This window comes from Xyrauchen texanus, chromosome 6 (assembly GCF_025860055.1).
Source record: "Xyrauchen texanus isolate HMW12.3.18 chromosome 6, RBS_HiC_50CHRs, whole genome shotgun sequence".
Lineage (NCBI taxonomy): Eukaryota > Metazoa > Chordata > Actinopteri > Cypriniformes > Catostomidae > Xyrauchen > Xyrauchen texanus.
In genome coordinates this window covers 13,221,668-13,242,224 of record NC_068281.1, presented here as the reverse complement: position 1 = coordinate 13,242,224, position 20,557 = coordinate 13,221,668, and the positions used below count along the sequence as shown (strand labels likewise).

The window sequence follows — 20,557 nt, the reverse complement described above, 5'->3', positions numbered from 1 at the left end:
TTTTGTTTTATCCCCCCACCCCATAACCCAGCTTACATTGTATAAATCTCCCACAGCTGCCCAATAATCTCAGTGATGGATAGCACATTCATAGGCATTAGAGATACAGAAATCTAGTAAGCAGAAATATTACATTTATCTGAATATGTTTCTTCACATTAGATGTGGAATTAATGCTGACATCTTGACTGGCTTGAGCGAGCTAAACTCACATGACACGATCAAGCAATTGGCCTTTGTCATTACGAAAAGCCCTTTTAGGCTCGGCTGTGGATGTTCAGGTGTTGAACTGCTGCTTGAGCCATCCTTCACATTGATGATTAATAGCAGTTGGCACCACTCAACCAGTCTACAGCTATGTATATTTTGATTTGACAAGTGTCACAAGACTGTACTTAGCCAATCACGTTGATGGATAAAAATAAAATCAGGACAGGGAAGTAGCGAACACAGACAGTGGAGGATAAGTACAGTTACACTTAAATTAATTACAGTTAGAGAGTATTTGTAATTCGTTACTTTACACCCCTGGAAACATATGACATTAAACTTGCTAAAATTGGGTCCGTATTTGATTGTACTTTATAGTAATCCTGATAAATAGGTATAACATAGGTAAAACAAACTTTGAACTTATGCAATAATATCTCAAACCAATATGAGACAAGAACTTATGCGAACAGTTCCATACAAAACACCGGAAAAATAGCGCAAAATGGGTATATTGTCCAAAAGCTTTTTACAGATTATTTTATAAGCATAACTCAGAAATAAAGCAGAATATACAATTCTGCTCATGAATGCTCTAACTAGTTAAAATTCTGCAAACAATAATCTGAATATCTTTTGAAGATTTGATGCCATTAACTTAGCAAACCTTTTCAAATGTAATAATTAATTCATCCTCAAAAGTGCTCATTGTATCAAACCTGTACCTATACTGATACAAAAACTTTATTTTGTAGTTGGATGCCATTTTCTAGTTTTGTGTGCAGTATGTATCAGATGGTCAGTGTATGGACTGTGGGTGTGCTGTCTGGGGCTTAGACTATAGAGAGAGTAAGAAAAAAGAAAGAGAAGGAGTAGCCTGTGGTTGTATCTGTGTCTGTGATCATGTTTTAGCCATTGCGTGTCCTTAGTGTATTTTAATGAAAGTATAGGGCAGCTTTCACTGACTTTCATGTCTCATTTGACATTCAGAGGTTGTTACTTTGAGCTGCCATGTGGTTGGTCTGGCCTGATCAAGTTCCTCTTGGCAAGTTGTTCTCCTTTGCTGCACTCATCACTATGCTGTGGCCTGTTCTCTGACTGCTTTGAAACTGACAAAGGTCGTGGCCTTACCGACTGTAACATTCAGGCCTGGAGACTGTTGACATCGCCCCTTATGTCCATGTTATGTTCTAGTATGAAGATGTCTGGAAAGACTGAGGAAGAAAGAGAGACTTGGGTACTTTGAAATGCTCTGGTTCACAATGTGTGAAATATCTATCCATCTGTTTATGTTTTCTATTTGTTTACAAAGCACTCATATTCTTTAATCATGTCTTAGTTTAAACTATATGAATTACAATTATTGGCTTATCTTTACCCTTCTGGGAGTTTTTGTTTGAGTCACTGGTTGTTAATGTACCACTACCATCTTAGCAAGCCAATCCATTTTTTTTTAATGTTTTTTAGAAATGTATTTAAGCTTTTTTGCTGAAAATGTTCTCTGCAATTTGTTTTGAATTAGCCACTTAAAACATTCTAAGAGGCAGCTGTCTGTCTGCACTGTTTTTATTAGTTTTTCTATATATACATGCTCTAGACTTCATTTTTGTGCTCGCTGTTTTATCAGTGTCTCACGCAAGATTTCTATTTTTTTAAGATGCTGTGTCAATTTACTGTAAAAGTACTTCAAGTCTCGAGACAACTGCCTCTTGTTCCATTTGTTGAGCTGCATCTAGCTTTTATAATGCAAGAATGCGTTCTGTCTAAATAGCCCATAAGAATGTTGTTTTGTAATGTTCTGATTGTGAATGTTGTTGTTAAATATGTATACCCTAATCTTTCTAGCCTATACTGTCCACATTATTTGAATGTTAGGAACGTTTTGTTGGAACTATATAAAACAATTGCTTTAATGTTTATTACGATGCTCTTTTTACAAAGTGTTCAGAACATTGTGTGAAATTTCAGCATACTAACACAAATTTAGTTAATCAGAGGTGCATTTCCCAAAAGCATCGTTAGCGAACTATGGTCACAAGTTTCATCGTTACAACATAGTTCAATGATTTGGGGTTCCCAAAACTGTAGTTCCAACAAACATTTGCAAACAGTGTCGCAAAGTTGTGTAGTTGGAACTACAGGTCTCCACCTGTGGTTAAAAGCATAGTTCCTTGTTAGTTTGTGTTGTCGACATCATTGATTGCGCCGCAGCTGGGGTGTGTTCTATTCAGAGTTATCACCCCTATGCCCTATTGCTTTCATAGACTTCACCATCCACTCTGAGAGCTTTGAAAGCCTTGAAGTTGTGGTGCTCAGAGTTACTTTTATTGGAAATTCAGTTTGAAACGATCGTCTAGTGTGACTGTCATAATTGTTCTCCCTTCGAAGTGCTCTCCAAAGGCATTATTTTTTACGTTTGGAACACAGGATTGGCTTATTTTTTGAATAGAAAAGGTGAGTTGTTTTATTATTTACAAGCAAATATCATTGTTACAACAATTCCAAAGAGAAATTTTGCATATGGCTGTATAAGTAAAACACTATATGCATGTTAATGATTTTCACAGATAAAAAAAGTTATCTGTACTGTACATACAGTATATGCAACATATCTGCAGTACTTTGAGTATTGTGTCAGTAAAGTGCTATAAAGTAAGTATGAAATTAATTAATTTACATATTTCAAAATATTGTAAAATATATGTAAAACATTATTTCTCAAATCACAGTGTAATTTTATAAAGCCAATATGCCGAATAAATAAACAATACTTGTAGAAATATACATGTATGTCAATATCTGATTTCTGTTTGGGAAAACATGTCTGTGTAAATGGTTTTGTGTTTGTGAGGTGTTCACAGAAGTAGAATGAAATTGAATATGGAATAAAATAGACTTTGTTATAGAAAATACATTTATACTTCTTGTTTGCAGTAGTTTTTCAACTAAAGCATCAGCATGACCCCCTCTTCCTCCTCAGGAAGTTGAACAGATTATTGAGACTGAAATGTTGTGGCTGGATTTGTTTAGGAGTTTTGGGGAAAGTCAGTGTGGTGTGCATAAGCAGCATAGGTGTTATTGCTTTCAAAGCCTTGCTGACCTAAGACTTGCTGAGCCACAGTCCATCACCAACCACCTCCATAAAACTTCCCACAGAACAATAATACAGAGAAGCTAAGAACTGTACTGCTGGACTTAAGGTGTAGTTTCTTTTTTGTGGCCTTCTGAAGGTGTGGTTTCACTACATTCAACAATTCAAGGATTTTGGTCCTTGGAATCCGGAATTTTCTTATGATGTCGTCATCAGGGACAAGTGGGGAGAAATTTGTCCTTATGTATGCATTTATATACACTACCTGACTTCTGCATCACCTTCTGTGCTCAAGCTGTAGGGTTCTTTGTAAAGCACCATTGTTGAACATTTGATACACACATATAATACTGTATTTGTTAGGAGAGTCATTAATACACCTGCTACTGATGCACCTGAGGAATGGATAGAAACAAATTGGTGGCTAATAATCATCTAAATTTACTAGCAAAATTTGAGTGTTTCATCAATGATTTGTGACAGTAATAGGGCACAGCTTAATTTCATTATCAAATTATTGTATTCATCTATTAATGGGTTTTTATTTTAAAATAGGCTGCTTTCATGCTTTTCATGCTTGGGAAAAATGAGAAGGCCTTTAAATTTTCTGATGATTCAAATAAAGAATGGGTTTTGTGTCATGTTTGGCTTATATTATCATGGACTCAAGTTGGCACCATGTATGGCTGCTGCGTTGCGAGCTCCTACCCAGTGTTGCAGTTTTTTGTTTGTTTTGTTTACAATTCTTATGTTTTTTCCTTGGATCTTGTCTGCCTTATTGTCTACGATAAACAAAAACTTTTGGACATTGTTCTGCAATAGCACACCAAAAACTGGACTTTAAATACCTCAAAGCCGACCCGGTGTTTACAAACATGCCAGCGGAGCCCTTTGTCTAGGAAGCCCGGCTGCGGAAACGCAGTCAGAAAAGGGGAATGAGAGCCGCCGTTCTCATCAGACTAAGACGCAAATCGACCCCCGCTACCCAGTATTCTACTGGCAAATGTTCAGTCTCTGGACAACAAGATCTGTGAGCTGAGAGCACGGATCTCTTTCCAACGAGAGACAAGGGATTTCTGCATGATATGCCTTACAGAACATGGATGTCTGCAAATATTCATATAAGATCATATACAGTTTTACAACATGAATGCTGCTCAGATTGCATAGTTTGTTGAAAAATGATGACCAAGGGTAATTCTTTCAGGCGAGATTGCATGTAAACAATGGAGAATATATAAATATTTCTCAGATGTATCACTTTTATGGACAAAAAGTGCTATTGGATGCTTTTCAATGAACGCTTGACATGGACATTTGACCCAAGTGTGGCGAACTCGATTCATCTGGCGATTGCGATTTCATAACAAAGGTATGAAGTCCTGTTTTGATTTTGCATGTTTTCATTTGTACTCCTGCCACAAATAACTAAATTGCTGTTTATGGAGCATTGCTATCGTGAAACAGAGATCGGATATCACTGTTGAACCCTTAGACCTTTCAAAAGATGTATAATTTGTTAACATTAATTACATTTATAGACGGTAAATTATATTGTAAATGTAAGCAGAGTGACATCACGCCTGAGTGCGGTGAAATTGCATATCAACAGGTTAACTATGCCAACTTCAAGTCAATAGCACCGAAATACTACCAACACATCAGTTTCAACACACGAGGGGACCGGGTTTTGGACAATTGCTACTGTCCCTTCCGGGATGACAAATCCCTCCCCCGGCCACCATTTGGTAAATCAGACCACTCTTCCGTTCTACTTCTGCTTGCTTACAGGCAGAAACTGAAACAGGAAGCACCCGCCCTCAGAACGATCCAGTGCTGGTCGGACCAATCAGATTCTATGCTACAAGACCGTTTTGATCATGCGGACTGGGAGATGTTCCGGTCGCCTCTGATGAAGACATCGAGGTCTACGCTGATAGCGTTATGTGTTTCATCAGAAGGTGCATAGAGAATGTTGTACCGACCAAAACAATACTGATTTACCCCAACCAGAAACCATGGATTAATAGTGATATTCAAACGACGCGTAATACGCGACCTCCACTTTTAATTCTAGGAATGCGGAGGAGCATAAAAAAGCCAGTTATGCCCTCCGCAAAACTATCAGTGCAGCCAAACGCCAGTACAGGGAAAAGATTGAAGGACAGTTCAACACCACCTAGTCTAGAAGCATGTGGCAGGGAATTAATATTATCACAGACTTCAAAGGGAATAAAAACTCCACCGTGAACACCACTGCATCTCTCCCGGATTAACTAAATAATTTTATGCTCGTTTTGAGGGAACTAACACCGCCCTCATGGAGAGAGCTCTCGCGGTCGAAGCTACAGAGGTTAGTTCACTCTTCGTCCCTGTTGCGGAAGTAACCAGATCCTTCCGACGGGTGAATAACCATAAAGCCGTGAGTCCAGATGGCATTTTGTCCCGCGACATCAGAGCATGCGCGAACCATCTGGCTGGTGTTTTTTTACAGATTATTTCAATCTATCTCTTTCCATGTCTGTAGTCCCCACATGCTTTAAATCGTCCACCATTGTGCTTGTAACAAAGCAATCCAAAAGCACATGCTTAAATTACGTCCTGTTGCTCTGACCCCCATCATGCTTTGAGAGACTAATCAGAGATTACATCTGCTCTGTGCTGCCTACCTCACTGGACCCACCGCAGTTTGCATACTGCAACAACCGCTCCACTGATAATGCCATTCCATCTACTATACACACTGCTCTCTCCCACCTGGAAAAAAGGAACACATATTTGAGAATGCTGTTTGTAGACTACATCTCTGCATTCAACACCATATTGTCCTCCAAGCTTGATGAGAAACTCCGGGCTTAAACAGCTTGCTGTGCTTCTGGATCCTGGACATCCTGTCAAGCATACGCCAGGTGGTTAGAATGGGCAGCAACATCTCCTCTTCACTGACCCACAACATTGGAGCCCCGCAGGGCTGTGTCCTCAGCCCACTCCTGTTTTCCCTGTACACACATGACTGTGTGGCAACACATAGCTCAAATGCCATCATTTGCTGATGATATGACGGTGGTAGGTCTGATCACTGACAATGATGAAACAGCCAACAGAGAGGAGGTTCACACATTGACACGCTGGTGTCTGGAGCACAACATCTCCTGCAACATCAGCAAGACCAAGGAGCTTGTGCAGCCCCATCACCATCAATGGAGCACCGGTGGAGAGTGTCAGCAGCTTCAAGTTCCTCTGTGTCCACATAACTGAGGAACTCACATGGTGGCACTGAGGCAGTTGTGAAGAAGGCTCACCAGCGCCTCTTCTTCCTGAGACAGCTGATGAAGTTTGGAATGAACCACCACATCCTCACACGGTTCTACACCAGCACTGTAGAGAGCATCCTGACTGGCTGCATCACTGCCTGGTACGGAAACGCCACTGCCCTCAACCGCAAGCCCTGCAAAGGTTGATGCAAACTTTGCATTAGCTGGGAAGTTTTGCACTATAACTGTTGCCCCTATATCTACATGATATCACTTGAAACCCCCTAGGGGCCTTTTAACCCAAGTAAGGGGCAAAAGTCTCCCTCACCACCTTTTTTTAAAAAAACTGAATTTTAATCTAAACAACCTTCCATTATTATTTCTTGTCACACAAATTATGTTGCTCCATCAATATTAAATTAAAATAAAATTGACATTGATACACTTTGCGACCATGAAAAACGCCATCAAGGGGTGCATTCATTTGCAAAGGGGGCACTCGCGAGCACCCCTCAGAACGCTAAAATGTCAAATGGGACACCCTACGGTCTCGTGGACTTCGCGGGAACACACAAGTGAACGCAAGTCCACATCAGGTGTGCCATTTGGGACAGGGCCTGTCCCTTTAATCAGACAGCAAATGGCATTGCCATTTATGTGCATGCTCCAAAAGACAGTATTTAATCCAGTCATACCCAGCATATTTGAAGTCCTTATAAATATTAAATTATGCACTGTGTCATGTATACTTGAACAGAGAGATGAAAACTGTAGCTCAACTAGGAAAAACCTATGGTAGTTAATTATAACTTCAGTTGTAGATGTACTGAATGAGACTAATATTAGACTAAATTAGTGCTGACAGCAAGAACATTACAAGTAGGATTGTAATTCAGCAGATGTGTGGAGGTAGAAGATTATTAATTATGGAAGGAGCAAAGGTTACGGATGATGATGGGAGCGTCAACCTTAGAGAATGTGAATTCTGGAGTGCTGAATATTAAGACACCATCTGAAATATAATGGAACAGTCAGCTGATCAGAATATAATTGAGTTGGGAGTTTGCTCCAATGCTGACAGTCAAGGATGGAGAATATTTTTTAGACTTTTGTGTGAAGAAATGTGGAGCTATCTGAAGCTGCTAGATGTATGATGAGAGTTTATAGTTTGAAAATGTATTGGAGGTAGCAGGGAGCCAGAAATTATTCCTGAACATGATGGAGCACTGCATCTGAATCTGTGCTTCCCGACATGGGCTCAACTTCAAATAATTCTCTAATAATGTACACATGCAGCTAGCAACTGCATAAATGAGTGTTTTCATGAAAATTCTGACAGTTACTGGCCACCAGTGTTGCACAATAATAGAATTTCTAAAGGTTAAATGTCAAGACTCACAGCTGCACTGTTCCAAACTGATTTCTTACTGTAATAGAGAATAGACCTGTGGGCTGATCTAAACTATCGAGACATGAGATGTCTATATTAGTCTCTGTATTATGAGAATGAAAAACAGTGCTTAAGGACACTTTTATTATAAAAATAATAAACAGACATGTATATAAATTAATTCTATTGTTGGCTGATCAAGCAACAACGTCTATTGGTCAACTTGGTGGCCAAGAAAATATGTATATACCTGTGAATACAGAATGAGTTTTATTACCTAGTATAATTACACACACAAGAAATTTGTCATGGCGACAGAAGCTTCCAGTGAATTAGAATGCAATATATATATATATATATATAGATTATTCTATAAAGATGAAATAACAGATTACAATAGAGAAATATACAATAGCACAATAATGTTGTTAGAATAATTTTAGAACTGCAATACATTACCGTTATGCGCAGGTGATTTAATGTATTGAAGAAGTAGGATATGTTAATGAATATAATTGAAATATGGATATAAGTAGGAATGGATGGATTGAATATTGCACATGGTTGTATTGACCAAAGGAAAGTATTTGGGGCAGTTTTTGTAAGATGGAACCGATTGTCACTGTGTTGTCACTGGAAAAGATCATGTCTACGGGAACCAGAATGGACAATGTAATAGCATTTAAACTGACTCACCCACTAAAAACTATTAGCACATATGTAAACATGAAGCAGAAAATGTTTTTGATTATTGAGCAAATGCTGTTTGTTGATTGAATTTTTCTAGTTGAATTTTCACTGAACAGTTTAACTGTTTATGTGCTTCCCTTAGCAACTTTTGGAAATGTAGTCTTTTTAGAGATTAACTGATATTGCAGGAAGACATTTATCATACAACTGTGTTAAGACAAGCATTTAGCATAAACATCTGGGCTAGAATGTTATCGTAAACTCAGCGCATTATATGTGCAAGGATTTCGGTTGGCATTAAGTGCAGTTAATTGTGACGCAAATCAGCATGCATCCCATTTCCAATTACTTTTGGAAATGAGTAGGAGAATTTCCAGCCAGTCATTACATTTAAGTAAATTATGTTTTACTCAACATGTTTATTTCCCCTTGGGGGTCAATAAAGACTTTTTATCTGTCTTCACTAAACTGAGCTAGCATTCAGCACAGAAAGTCATAGGAATGAGGAAAAGATAATTACAACTTAGTTTTACAAACTTAAGGCCCCGTCCACATGAATATGAGTTTTGTTCTCCAGTTAAAAAATAAAGAGCATGTTAGTTTTGTGAAATCTTCTTCCAAAGTCTGTTTACCATGATGTATGTGAACACGTATTTTGGAATACAGTGACATCATGAACACAATTTGCACATTGCAGCAATTGGATATAAAAATTTGGCATGTGCTAGAATTTTATAGCAATGGTGGAACTCTGGTTTGTTTTGTTGTGGTCAGCTGTCATAGTTTTAATGACATGTTTATCTGTCAGAAAAACAAGTCTGCATCTCTGTTGGTTGTTGTTTGATATCAGGGAAAAATGGAACTTCAAACAAGTTTTTGATATAAAAGCTTTACAGCTCAGTTTCACCAACTCGTGGCCTGGCATGGTTATGTTAAATCATTTTTGCTTTATCTTATGGAGAGAGAAATTTCTCAAAACGCTGTTGGTAAGAAAAGGTTTATTTATGGTTTTTTTTTAAATGGCATGTGTTTTCAGGAAAACAGCTGATCTGTACACGTGTGGGCAAGTGCTTAGAGTTAAGCAGTAAGGATTGTGCCTACTTTTCATTCTTTCAAGACTATTGATTTATTGTATATGTTTGCAACAAGTGCCTCTGTTCAAGACAGACTTCAAACTCTGATGTGTTATGTTTGATATTCATGAGATAGGGATAAAAAGAAAGAAAGAAATGAAAAAATGAACAAGGATTCTGTATTGGGCCCCCATCATCACAGGGCCTGGTACAGCAATCCCGGTGATGACCCTGTATATAAGTTATGTTAAATAGCATTAATATTACATTCTAGCATAACAATTACTCAGTGGTTGTCGTTTGGCCACATCAGTCTTTTATCAGCCTTTACTGACATGTATCAGTGATACAACAGAGCTTGATAATAGTTTCACCCCAGACCGACCTGTGTCGATTAACATTTTAAACAAGTACTCTCAGTGATGCCTAGATATTTGCTTTGAATTTTTACAGCAAACCTTATGTTTGGCTGCAGTGAAGCACGGTTTCTCCCAATGTGAGAGTCAATGACTGTTCCAGCAACCCAAGTGTGCTATAAATTGAAACCGTGGCAACAGAGGGGCTGCCAGGAGGGATGCCAGTGAACTGCACACTGAGAGATTCACATATGGCTTAGGCTGTCAGAGCAGAGAATGAGGGCCGTGGATTGGAGGGGTGGGGTTTAGCCCACCTGGGTAGCAGCTCTACACATTTAATAATTAACTGCGAGAACTGAGGTCATCTGGAATGGGAGGTGGAGAAGCAAACATGGGGGACGGCCCAGGGAGGGGGCTGCTAGCTCTGTTTATAGACATGTAAATCAATGAGATAAGCACTCTGGGCTTGGGCTGTACTTCCTCCACTGATGCATTCTGCCTCTCTCAAACTCACAGTCTCAACACCTCTCTCACTTCCGAGCCTTCTGATCAGTGAGTTGTAGAGTATGTTACATTACATTTTATTGTCTGGACATTAAAAGGTATAGTTCACCCAAAAATGAAAATTCTGCCATCATTTACTTACCCCTAACAGTGTGTTTCTGTGTGTTAATTCAATATATAGTAGTTGGTGGTGCGGTATGGTGTAGTGGTTAAAATTTGAACCTGACTCATAACCCATTAGGTGTCTGGTTCGATTCCTGTTCGAGGTGGACATCACTGATATGATATTGTTCAATTACTTAATGATGCATGTGATACATATTGGAATAAAAATATCACAATTTAATTCCTGGTACATTACATTTATCATAACATTTTATCTGAAGTCACAACAATAGACACTGTGGCTCAATCATCATTTGTGTATTATTTTGTTTAAACAGACTCTGTCCATTGTTGGGACTAAGATCATATTAGAATTGTATGACCAATTTATTCAGAAATCCAGGTAAATGCAAGGGTTAATAGTATTTTTCATGCAACTGAATCATAATTGGATTGTGATTAAAACTGCAGTAAACACGCAAAAGAAACACCCAGCATGTCCGCAAGAAAAAAGTGTGAATCTCTGGTTCAATCTGTTTCAATCTCTCTGGCAGAGTTCACTGTACTTTTTTGTCCATTATGATACCTCATAGTTTTTGTGTTTCTGCTAATATAGACAACCTCCTTCTTCATTTATTGAACTGTAGAATGATATGAATACACACTCATATATTTATAAAAATATAAATATGATCTAAAGTGTTATTGCAATTTCGTGAGGGAAACAATTGCAGTATATCAACGTTATATTATTATATAATATTATATTATATGTATTAATGTCCTTGAGCAATGGATTTAACCCGCAGTTTCTCCAAGGGGATTGTCCCTGTTTTTAGGTCATGGTGCTGTTCTTTGGCGATGTAACTTGAAGTTGCAGAAGCAAATTCAACTGGCCTTTGTGGTTTGGTGATAAACAAGGATTCGATTCTAAAGGACTTTTAAAGGTTTATACCCATTAATCCTTGGTTGGGCAGCACCAGATCTGATTGATTCCGTGACTCCATTTTAAGCTATAATGAAATCAAAGACTGCATTGGCAATTAGGCATTTAAATCCCAAGTGCCTTGCAAAAAATCCTTAGGAATCATTATCATCAATTTACCGACTCCCTAAGCTTTGCGGTGGTTCAGAGGCTGAGCAACAACAGAATGTTTTACTTGTTTTCCGACAAAAGAGTTTGCCAAGAGAATTGAAATATCAGAACTTTACAAGATCAATTAAGATAATTGCATCCTTTCACTCCCAAAGCTTAAGGAAAATGAATATAAATTGTCCTCAGAATTGCATTTTTCAAATGAGTTGTCCTGTTCTCCTATTAATAGATGGGAGAGCAAAATTGCTCCTAGCGAGAAACAGGGAGTGTTTTTTATTATTAGCCAAAGGTTCTAACAGATGAATCTGCTATCTCCAAAATACAAGGAGGTGTTCCTCTATCTTAATGAAAAATCCTTTTAGGAGTGCATTGAATCTTCAGATGTCACATTATAAAAGGCTCCTTTGTGTTATGATACTTATAAACATTGGGCCAATACTTCACACCAAAACAATCTGTCAACACTTGCATTATAGCAGAACAGTTAGAGAAAGAAAGAAAGAAAGAAAGAAAGAAAGAAAGAAAGAAAGAAAGAAAGAAAGAAAGAAAGAAAGAAAGAAAGATGAAGAGGGTAGGAAGGAAGGAGGAAAAAGCAAGAAGGAAGGAAGGGAAAAAAGAAAAGAAAGGGCAACAAAGGAAGGAAGGAAAAGGAAGGAATGAAAGATAGAAATGTAAGCTCTTTCAAAGGATAATTTTCTGAGTAAATGTCAAAAGAAACACTCCTCCTAAATGTTCAGCCATATGTATTCTTTGACATGACATTTTCTGTAAGATGACCTTTGTGAGAGTAGCTTACAGTAGTAACACTGTATGATCTGAACAGAGCAGTTGATGTAGCAATGCCTGCTTTTTTCTCTATTCTTTCTTTAGGCCATTGTTGGTAGCACTTTATTTTTTAAACTACACTATTACTTTTACTGTTTTACATTGACTTACTATATAATTACAACTAGAGTAATTACTAGGTACTAACCCTAAACCTAACTCCAACCCTAACCTTAACCAATATTAAGTACATGTAGTTACCTAACATTACTGTATGTATACTGAATGTACATCAATCAATCAATCAGTTGTATATCTATAGCACGTTTAAAAACAACAAATGTTGACCAAAGTGCTTCATATTGTAGCATAAACAGATCATATACATACAGAATGTTGAAAATAAAATAACACATAATAAAACAAGCGACCCACATTAAGCACAGTTAAAAGCAAGTGAAAAACGTAGAGTCCTCAAATAAGATTTAAAAACATCGACGACTGATTTACAGGACCTGATATGTAGTGGAAGGCTATTCCAAAGCCGCGGAGTCGCTACTGAAAAGGCCCAATCTACCTTTGACACGGGCATCTTTAAAAATAAACTCTGCAAAGAGCTTAGTAGTCTAGAAGGCGTGTGATGCTGAAGGAGATCCGTAATAAAGGGAGGAGCCATGCTATTTTAATCCCTTAAAAGTATATAATACAATCTTAATCTGAATCCTAAATTTGACTGGAAGCCAATGAAGAGATGCTAACACCGGAGATATGTTGCTGTGTTGTTTTGTACCAGTCAGCAATGTGCTGTAATAATACAAAAAAAATATATATATATATATTATTTTTAAGGAAAAATAATCAATTACATTAAGTTTGTCAAATGATGCATATTATAATGATTTATCAAATGAAGCATAGTGCTCCACACATTAACTCCATGCACTTCACTCATTATCTTTGTGTGTGTCTCTATGGATTTTGATCAAAGTGCCTCCTCTGTCCGTAGATCAATGTTAAACTACATGGATATGTCAGCACTAAAAATTACTAATGATTTGATAGGACCATTACCTCATCCAGACACAGATATATGCACACTTAGGGACTGGATAGAGATGAAAGAAGCAGAAGGCGGTGGAGAGGCGTGACAGAGGGTGATAGAGAGAGAATGAAGTGGGGAGGGCAGTGATTCATTAGCGAAGAATGTAATCCGAAGAGTAATTAAAGAAAGGGAACATGGGTCTGGGCAATTGTACCTCTGAAGGGTCAGACAAATCAGGGCTTTTCCTGATGATTGTCTGGCGTGAACAGAGTTTTAATCAAGCCCAAATCTGCTCTGCCTAGAACAATGTTCCGGTTGTCCCTGATCACAAGGTTTAAGGCCACGTCCACACTAATACGTTGAATGTTGAAAACTCATATTTTCTCATATTTTTTATGAAAGTCTTCATTTTCAAATGGAAATTACTGTTCCCATGTGGATGAGAGGCAGAAAGGTAGCAAACTCAATGCATTTTAATAAAAAATGTAATAGTGTGGACATGGTCACATGATGAGATTCATTATTTTTGTATACATTTAGATTAAGCTTGAGCTTGATGACCAAAGGCTTGCATATGCATTTTATGACTTACGTTACATTGCAGTAAGAGACACATGGATTCATTTTTTATGAGATAACTAAGATAAATATCAGTACAAGATGCATACATCAGTCTCGCTGAAGGACAATCTACTTTGGATATTGATCTAAACTTCTACAAAGGTAAAGGTTTATTTGTTGCTAGCCGTTGTCATAAAATGTTAACAAGCCAGCTTGAGCTCTTAATTAAGATCATAATTAAGACTGACAGCGTGTTTACACAAATAATAATGGGAGCATAATTAATCTTGATTTTTGACCCGGTGACTTTTCTGTGCAACCATACCACTTGAAAGTTTTGTTTAGTAGCCTAAATATGCCATAAACTATCTCAAACAATGTCTGGATGCTGCTGTAGACCATTTAATCAAAAGTTATGACTCAAACTTTATGATATATTATCAGTCTCTGGCAGTATCCCATGCAAAACATCTAATTTGTACTCCTTCCAAATATAAAACAGGAAAACGAATTGGTTTACAAGATGGAGGTCATCCAGGTCTCAAGAGTTTACAGCTCTTGCTGCTTGTAAACCACTCTACTACAAATGCATTTCAGTAGTAAGCAGTACAAATATTACATGGATGATTTCATTCATTAGCTTCAAATTGGCTTACCCACACTCACTGCTTTACACTCCCAGAGCTGATGTGAGGTGGTATTAAAAAATGGCACATCTGTCGGCCCGATTTAATGCTTCTTTCACCCCTTCAAAGGAGAACTCCAAAGAGTTTAGGCTCCATAGAGCATACTGCATGATTACAGAACGCATGCACTGGTGCAGCTTGAGGAGATGTTGGTTGTTCCAATATGCCATCTTGGAGACATGATGGAAATTAGCCCACAGTTTCCTCTGTCATTACCCTGTACATATACATCCACATTGCCCACACTTCCTATGGTATATGGTTTGACCCTCATTTCCTTTCTCCAATTGAATCTGGAAAATGCATTTGCAGCAGTAGATGGAGCGGAAAATTGATTTACCCACGACTCCCAAGCGCTAAGTGTAATGTTTTCACAATGTATGTGCATTGTGATCATTCTTATTATTCTTATAAAAAATTCTTTCCCATTTTACATTCTCACTATCTTTACCTCATCCTGTCTCTCTCTCCATCTAATTTGATAATTGAATGGAATGTTTGTAAAAGCTCGGAATTGCAGAACTGCCGTGCACTTACTGTGTATGTACACACTGCCTGACATGTTTTTATGTTTTATTTCTGCCGTCGTTCACCTCAACGCTTCTCTGCCCCATTGTGCTACACATTTAATTTGAATAAAGTATTGTGTGGCTGATATGAAAGGAAAATTTATACAGGCAGATCTCTACTGGAACACAGACTGTAGAGAGTAAATTGTTACTTCAGCACTGAGGATGATTTTAGCGGAGGGAATCAGATCTGCTTGAAAAGAAAAGAAAAAACAAAAATAATGAAAAACAAAACTGAGAGAATGATTCGAGAGACAGAGGGAGAGAAAGTTAGGCTTATCTGTCAGCAACATTAGGTTTAAGCACACCGCATATCGCCATGGAGACCTGCCGGGTTTAAATGATATCAGCTGTCTCAGGGTCAGAGTTTCAGTGCTTTTTTTGTGGTCAAAAAATCCAAATTTCCAAATCCCTAAAAGAACACTGTGGCTTGATAGAAGTACTGCCAAGCACGGACCTGTGAACAGATATAGTGACAGGACTATGGTTGAGTACAGTGCAGGCAAACCCTCTAGAAGAAATTATGTTTCCAGTAAATTTCGTATCGTATCAAGCTGACAGACTTCCCAAAACCTCAACAAATGTCTCTATTAAAATGTAAGTGTATATTAAAAATGCAATTGTTTCTAAAAGTGCCATAGTATTGGCACACCATATCATGAAAATCCATGACAATGGTACTGTACCATGGTGATAATACCAAGGTATACTTTGAAGTATCTTAGAGGAACATTTAAGAACCATGGTTTATGAGAATGGTTATTAGTACCATGGTAAATATGAAAATACAATGGTATTACCATCTGATACCATGTAACTACTACAGTAATTTATTAAAAGTGTCTGTCTGACATGATCAGGATGAAATTTCAACACCTTAGCAAAAAATATTAATTGTTGGGTTTTACAAATAAAAGTGTAAGTGTATATTAAATAGGCATGTTCAATGGTTACAGTTTTCAACATTCGGTTAACTGCAAGGTTTCAGGAAAGGTTAATCAGTTTTTCATCTGTAATAGGGACGCAGGAGCAAAGAATATTTATTGCACTACTCAAAATAGCTGCAAATAAAGGTTACAGTGAGAAACAAGCCTGAATAGCACAATACATAGATCTTCAAATTATAAAATCTCACTGTAACAAGGGTCAAATAATGAGGAAGTGGGAGAAGGCAATTCCAACACAGGAAAGTCTTTTTATTCTTACAGAAAACATGTTCACTCAATAGCGACAATGAAGGACCTCACACTCAAACGAATTCAAGTTTCAACACACGAGCAGCTTGTCAGCTGGGCTCTCTCTCTCTCTCGCACTCTATGGACTGGCACCTTTTATATCCTCTGTCTCTCACTGCGAATATGGAAACAGCAATTTCCAGCAATGCATGCAGAAATAATCAAATCAGTTTAAAATCATAAGGTATGGAACTTGTTTTATTCATTGTACGTAAGAATTTACAGCAGAGCAAAAGGTGAAATCTTCTTACCGTCTTAGTTTTATCAAATGCAGAAACTTTGCTTAATGAAATACAACTTGGAATCATGTTTAATGGTGTATCAGTCACATTTGCAACTTAAAGTTCTTCAAAATGCAGAACAACAAATAAAATACAATGTAGGTCTTTTTAGATGTGTTTATAAAAATATTTTACTTGATGTCTAAAATTGTGGCTATTCTGTGCGAGATGATGAAAGACAGTGAGATTCAGTGTAACAGTCAATGACGTCCATCCAGAGCTTGTTAACAGTATACAGGAAAAACAGCACAGACGCACACAAAAGCATTGTTATAAAATACTCAGTAGTCATGAATATTTGTAAACTTTTTTACAGTAATTACTCCCGAAAACATAACCTACTTATGAACACAAAATCACCTGAGAAATGTTCGATGATAAATCATTATTGTAAGCTTACCAGAGTGAATCAGTGTAAGGTAAGGACAGGGTTTTGAAGACCGATTTTTTTTTTTTTTTTTTTTTTAAAAGATATCTTGTTGAAGTTTTAGTGAAAACATACAACATTTTATTATAACCTTTATGACACTTTTCCAGTGGGGCGAGGTACTTGGAAAAAACAGGCTACCAGGACACAGCATTCACAGATTCAAAACACCACACTTGAACACTGTGCATCCTTGCACAATGTGATTCCACCACTGCAATGAAGCAATTACAAGAGCAGACAGTTACTCTTCCATTCGCAGCATGAACAGATTCAGTTCTAAAAGCACACTGTGCCCGATATATTACTGCAATGGGGTCAGGGGCCCAACCTGCTGGGTGAAAGTTTTAGCAATGATATCTTGTTGAGAAGCAGGCAGAGAATAGAAAGTCATTTGCGCATTTCCACAGCCACTCATTCTACCTCCTGTGTCTTGTTGTTTCTTTCAGGAGAGATCTGTGCTTTTAAGATTCATGGGCAGGAGGCCCCGTTTGAGGCAGTGGTGTTAAACAGGACATCAGGCGAAGGGGTGCTGAGGGCACGAGGCCCCATCGACTGTGAGCAGCAGAAGGAGTACACCTTCATCATCCAGGCCTACGACTGTGGAGCCAGCCCAAGTGGAGCCAATTGGAAGAAGAGCCACAAGTGAGTAGAAGCAGATTCTGGTTATTTTGGGTTGGCAAATCTTAAGAGCTTCAAGATCTGAGCTGGTAACTGGATGCTTGTAGGTTCAAACCCTACAAGGGTCAGTAAAAGTGCTAAATCCATTGTGCCCTTAAACAAGCCCAAGGCTGTTCCTGGCAGATTGTGGCTCCTTGCAGGAAAACGGAGGTCATTCTAGCTTAAAGTGTTTTTTTTAATAACATGATATTTTTGCTGGTCCACAGTGGTCTTTAAGCCCTAATTAGTTAGTCCAAGAAGGTCTACCAGGGAAAAACCAGATACCTTGGCTGGTTGTCCAGCTTATCCAACATCTAGACATTTTTGTACTGGCTAATGACTCCTAGTGACTTCCTTGGACCAGCTGCGAACCATGTATTTTCACTCCCTACTGGAAAAGGGAGGTCTGACCAGTTTAATGTGGTTTTTGTAACATGGTAGATGGTTTGTTGCAAGTCCAAGATGGTCAACCAGTGCAAGCCAGCTTGATCAAGATGGACCATCACGTCAAAAACCAGATCCACTGGCTAGTCCAGCTTATCAAACATTTAGACTAGCTTTGACTGGTTAAAGATGCTTAATGATGTGCTTGAACAGACTACAATCCTTGTAGTGTCCCTCCCTGATGGATAAATCAAATAATACCAACTTATGGTGGTTTTTGGAAAATTGTATCTGGTTTATTGTAGGTCCACAGTGGTCTGCCAGGTCGAAAACAGATCCACCATCTTGTGGTCTATCTGATCAACCATCTAGACCAGCTTGGAGCAGTTGGAATGTCAAACCACCTACAATCAAAAGCAGGATTGTATTTTTCCACTAGGGTTGTAATAAGTCATTTTGGATAAAAGCTAAAAGTGAAATGACAAAATTGAAAAATTCACTATTTCATTAGTTACACATTGTGCTCTTTTGTTCCCATCTAGCCTCTTTTTGATGTGCAATGTGTAATTATGGGACCAATGCCCTGCTGTGCAAATGATTAATCTGTTTAATTCATCATCTCATTATCAAAGTTAAAAGCACTATGACTCTTTGCAGTAATTGTGCACGGCTTTTGAGGCTTTTGAGGCAGAAGAGCAATGAGGAATCCATTGAACCAACTGATGTACTAAAAGCTAACAAACTAATACCATTATCTATATCCTGTGGAGTTTGTTTTAAAAGGGTCATTTGGCCAAAAATGTAAAAAGTCTGTAATTTTTTTTAAACAGTACAACTTTCTTTCCTCCAAGGAACACAAAAGTAGATGTAAGGCAGAATAGTCTCAGCAGATTGTTTCACTTTTAACTGACCCTCACAATTCCACTGGGTCATTACATACACTAAGTTAACTTTGCCTTTAAGCAGCTTGGAAAATTCCAGAAGGTTATGTCAAGCCTTTAGACAATTAGCCAGTGCATCTTTGCTTGACATAATGAGAAAATCAAAAGAAATCAGCCAAGGCCTCAGAAATATTATTTTGGACCTCCACAATTCTGTTTCATCCTTGGGAGCAAGGATGCCTGAAGATACAGCGTTAATCTGTACAAACAATAGTATGCAAGTATAAACACCATGGGACCTTGCAGCCATCATATCGCTCAGGAAGGAGTCAAATTCTGTCTCCTAGCGATGAACGTAGTTTGTTGATAAAAGTGCAAATAAATCCCAGAACAACAGCAAAGTACCTTGTGAAGATGCTGGAGGAAACAGGTAGACAAGTATCTATATCCACAGTAAAATGAGTCATATATCGACATAACCTTAAAGGCTGCTCTGCAAAAAAGAAGCCACTGCTCCAAAACCACCATAATAAAGCCAGACAACAGTTTGCAAGTGCACATGGGGACAAAGATCATACTTTTTGGAGAAATTTCCTCTGGTCTAATGAAACAAAAAAGTAACTGTTTGGCCATAATGACAATTGATATGTTTGGAGGAAAAAGGGTGAGGCTTGTAAGCATAAGAAAACCATCCCAACCGTGAAGCATGGGGGTGGCAGCATCATTTTGTGCACTTCACAAAATAGATGGCATCATGAGGGAGGAAAATTATGTGAATATATTGAAGCAGCATCTCAAGATAACCATCAGCAATACATTCACAGTACCACACCCCATCAAACAGCTGTCGCCAATATGCAACTCTTCTGTCTCTACATTCTTTCCTCTGACTGACACTGAGGTCTCTAAACTCCTCCTCTCCAACCACCCCACCACCCGTTCCCTTGACCCCATTCCTTCTCACCTTCTCCAGGCCATCTCTCCATCCATCCTACCTGCACTCACACACATAATCAACAAGTCTCTACATACAGGCACTTTTCCCATTACATTTAAGCAGGCTCGAGCAACCCCACTGCTGAAGAAACCTGCACTTGACCCCACACAAGTAGAACACTACAGACCAGTCTCTCTCATCCCATTCATGGCAAAAACACATGAAAGGGCAGTTTTCAATCAAATCTCTGCCTATCTCTCACAGAACAAACTGCTGGATGACAATAAGTCAGGCTTCAAAAGTGGACACTCCACTGAGACTGCCCTGCTGTGTGTCACTGAGTCTCTGAGACGGGCGAAA

The 20,557-nt window shown here is 38.3% G+C and overlaps 1 protein-coding gene across 1 annotated transcript in view; it reads left to right on the top strand.

Annotated features, from left to right (window-relative positions):
• The window catches only part of clstn2a (calsyntenin 2a), a 333,541-nt gene that overhangs the window by 206,571 nt on the left and 106,413 nt on the right, over positions 1-20,557 (top strand). The window contains exon 3 of the mRNA XM_052129308.1: positions 17,785-17,980. Coding sequence (XP_051985268.1) covers positions 17,785-17,980 — 196 coding nt within the window. The remainder of the gene's footprint in view (positions 1-17,784; positions 17,981-20,557) is intronic.